At 36.7% G+C, this 4,006-nt stretch overlaps 1 protein-coding gene across 13 annotated transcripts in view; it reads left to right on the forward strand.

Moving 5' to 3' along the window:
- PTPRM (protein tyrosine phosphatase, receptor type M) overlaps positions 1 to 4,006 on the forward strand; it is a 457,910-nt gene that overhangs the window by 295,394 nt on the left and 158,510 nt on the right. For 6 of the 13 annotated variants that reach the window (XM_017738297.1, XM_017738298.1, XM_017738300.1 and 3 more), the window contains one exon: positions 3,548 to 3,577. The exons of the other annotated variants lie outside the window; for them this stretch is intronic. In XM_017738297.1, coding sequence (XP_017593786.1) covers positions 3,548 to 3,577 — 30 coding nt within the window. The remainder of the gene's footprint in view (positions 1 to 3,547; positions 3,578 to 4,006) is intronic. 13 annotated transcript variants of the gene reach the window in all.

Here is a 4,006-nt window from a genome sequence, read left to right on the forward strand (position 1 = left end):
TGTCGTATAATATAGTCTAGGAACCTGCAAGCTATTCCTAACACCAGTATGGTCATATCAATGAGATGATTCTACTCTGTGAAGCTAGAATAATGCCAATAGGCTTTCCTCTCCTCAGATGTGCTTTGTATCTCTCACATAAGAATTAACACAAAGTTAGATGAAAACAGTACATGTGTTTCCACAATATTGATCCACAATAAAGTGTATTTTGAATCTGATCCTGCATGTTAAATCTTAGGCAAGGCCCTTGATGGGCAAGGCTCAGTCTTTGATGTACTTGCATAGGATTTCATAAAAACATGAAAAATAAAGAATGCACCAAGTAACTTCATCTTTTGGTCAACTTAAAGTGGAGCAGTGAAAATGAGAGTACTGTTGCTACAATCTTTGGAAAAACAACAGCAATTAAATCAAGACTTGCATAAATCAGACTCTTACTGCTTTATTTTCTCCTTTCCTCTTTTTTTCTTTATATTGTATTTAAGTTAAATTTTTTAAATTTGCATAAGTTGGTAAGTTAATGGTCTGACATTTGCTTAAAAGCCTCTTATATGTCTTTAGGGCAGCTGCTTCTGTCGGGGCTGCCATCTTGTTGCTGCAGTGGGAGTGCAGTAAGGAAGCAGTTATTAAAATTTTATTCCATTGGCTTCTGCTTCAGTTGTAGAATGGAGCTTTTGTGATCATAAAAAATGTTATTTTGTTTTGCCTGCTTTTAGTTTCTGTTTTCATCTGTCTCTGTGCCTGAGCTTTCCATGAGTTTCTAATATATGTAATTGTGGCATCTGTTTAAGTCAGAGACCCTGGTTCTTGGCAGTGGATAAGGAAGGTTTTTGCACTCAGTGGAGCTGAGCTGGGAATGCATTGTTCCTATTCCCTGATAGCAAATCAGGCTGTTCAGTTATACATACACCTTTGCCAACAGTTTCAAGCACTTAGGATAGAAAATGAAGATAATAAGACTGAAGGAAAATTCCAGCCTCCTCTCCCTGAACCTTATTTTTCCCTGTAGGCAAACTACAAAAGAGAGATGATGAAAGAAAACACAGTGGTAATGACACAGTTCCAGAAGTTTCCACTCTGATGGGTCAGTCCTCCTGCAGCCAGCCTCCTGTGCTGGTTTTGGTAAATTTTATTGTGGGTCCTTATTCTACAAGTGGTATTCATGAAATTAAGTTATGTCTTCAGTCCTAAAGGAGTTAAAAGTGCTGAACATTGTCACTATATGCAGAAAAAGTTTATTGACATAAAATAACCTCACTACTGGGAAGTGACTGAAGAGCCATGATCATAAGAAAATTTGGCCTAAGTTGGCCAAAATCTTTTCATCAGTCTTTTTCAGAGAAGAAGACTTTTCATACATAGAAATTTAAGTTTGTTTATATTATGTAGGAGGAAAAATGGAACTTGTCCATATTTCTTAAAAAAGCTAAATCCATTCAGTTGTGAATGGTGCTTTAGCATGTGGCCTGACGCCTTGCAATTTTAAAACTTTCTGTTACTGCAGGACTTTAATGTATTCTTTTTACCTGTTTCTTTCAGTGTATGGTATTCTTGAGAGTCAAAACCTTGGTGCTCTTTTACAAGGACTTTTATATGCAAAATCTCACAACTGTAGCAATATAAAAATAGCTGGAGCTTGAGACTTCCAATTTTTCTCATCTTACACAAATTCTTAATGGAACATTTACACAAATTAAAGCTCCTGGATTTTCAGCATTTTTTCATAAGGAATAATTTATCTCTATAACAAATTTGGCAGAATTCTGCATATAAGTACAGACAGTGCTTCACTGATTAATTGTATTTATTGTTGTTTCTCAAATTATTATACATCTTTTAGAAGTATGGGAACATTTGTGCTAATTACATTAAATCTCTCTCATGGCAACATATGGCAAGAAACAGGGTTGGCAGTGTCATGAGATTCTAAATCAAAGTGAGAGAAAGAGTAATTTTGAAAAGGAAGGTAGGGGGAAATATGACTGAACTAGAAAACAACCCCTTGCTAGTAGTGCAGGTAAGTGCTTTGATAGGACCTGATCCCATGCTCCCGAATGAATGCAACAGGCTATGTGCTGGTGGAAGAAGCTTACAACTGTCACAGCTTGCCCCTCACTCTAGTCTTAGATATCTTTTAAAACTCAACTTTAGCAGGTATACATTTTCCACATGTGCCATGTGATTAAATATTCTGTGTGTAGCCTCTTGTGTTTGAACAATACTGTTTGCATCAGAAAAATGGGAATAAAAACTGGGAAATATTTCTAACGGCATCTTCACACAAAGAAGATGAGAGAGAAAATTTGATGAAAGCCTGGTTTTCAAAGGGATGCCTGAAGCGTGTAGCCAGAGGCAAGTTAACGTTAGTTATAGTCCTTTGCAAGGCCTGTTTACATGTTTCCTCTGTAGTCAAAGGGCTGTATGCATGTGCTGTAAAAATTACAAATGCCTACATGGTTCCTTTCTGTCTTTTATCTTACCAACATGTGAATGCAAGTTGACATTATGCTCAGAGATGTTTTAAGATCTCCTGCCTTCTTTTAATTGCAGTCAATATATGGAATTCATTTAGGCTGAAACTTGCCCTTTCTGGGGGGTTGCAGTCCTGCTTGTAGTGGGCCCATAACTGAGGGAGGGAGGGAAGGATGTAAAGCAGAAGAGCATAGCTGGAGGGCTTCTGTGCTTCATGCTCACACAGACCATATCTAGGTGGAGTATCTGGCTGTGCAAGAGGTTATGCAAGACTGAGCCCATATTTGTCAGGATGGTGGTGCTAGGTCTCCCAAGTTGTTCTTTGTGACATTCATGTGGGCAGGAATAACATGAATTCAAGGTCAGTTCTTATTTTTATTTCTGCCACATGGGGAAACACCACCAGTACAATTTTAGCCCACAAGGATAGACTTTTTATTTGCCTGACAGTAAGTATGTTTTTCTTCTGAATTGAAAAGGGTATTTAAAAGCTGAAGTATTAAAAGAGCTGTGACCATTGATTCTTCCCCTCTGGAAACAAGTCCTTTCGAAGGCAAAACTGATTGCTTTAAGTGAAGAAAGGGATAGCCTAAGATTCTGCGGTGCTGTGACTGGAAGAGAAGCTACTTAAAATGTATTCTGAAATTCTGTATTGCTAAGCTTCTAACACCATGCTAGAAGTTCCATATCCTTATTCCTAATGCAGTTGAGATTTAATTGGAAGTGGTCTAGCACTTTAATTGGGAATATTTGTGTGTGTAGTGTATGCAGATATAAACATACATTAAATATCTAACATTACTTAGTAGGTGTACCTTAAGGTGGTTTGACTTAACAGCTGGAGATGCATTATATATTGTACTGCTCAAAGTGTTATGGAGATTGGATATGTCACCTGTCTATTCCAGAAACATTGCATGATATGCCCAGATACACATTCTTGCTACCTTTCATTTATGTCACCAGTTCAGGTCTCAGTTTCATCTTGATTTTTCATACATTAATATTTGACTTTTCTTTCCTTCCATTTCATCTTTTCCACCACTGCCTAATCCTTCCACCATCATGGCAGAAGAAGCTATCACTCCTACACTTACGACCTGTAAGTAACTTCTTTGTCATCAGAGACACACTTTCTGCCATGTTGTTCCATGCCTAAGTAGTGAATGCTAATGTTGAAAGTTCCTTTATAAAAACATACTTTGTAAAAGTTTTACCAGGATAAAAACAACATGGTCAGTAATGTAACTAAATATTTAGCTTTATAAGAGTTTCTTATGTCTCATACTGTGCATTAAAGTCCTTTAAATAACGTTTGTAAAGAATTTTCTTAATTGAGAAGTAGTAGGTATAAATATCACTACCATGCCAATGAGAAATTTTCATGCCTAAATAACTATTTTTAGAATTTATTTAGCAGTTTCTTTCTCATTTGTTCTGTTGAAGTTATAGCATTGGTTAGACATGTACAAGCATTTCCATTTGTTGCTGTGTACATATTACTGCTTTTTCATGAATAAAGATCAAGCAG

Source organism: Corvus brachyrhynchos, unplaced genomic scaffold (genome assembly GCF_000691975.1).
Source record: "Corvus brachyrhynchos isolate BGI_N302 unplaced genomic scaffold, ASM69197v1 scaffold106, whole genome shotgun sequence".
NCBI classification, from domain to species: domain Eukaryota; kingdom Metazoa; phylum Chordata; class Aves; order Passeriformes; family Corvidae; genus Corvus; species Corvus brachyrhynchos.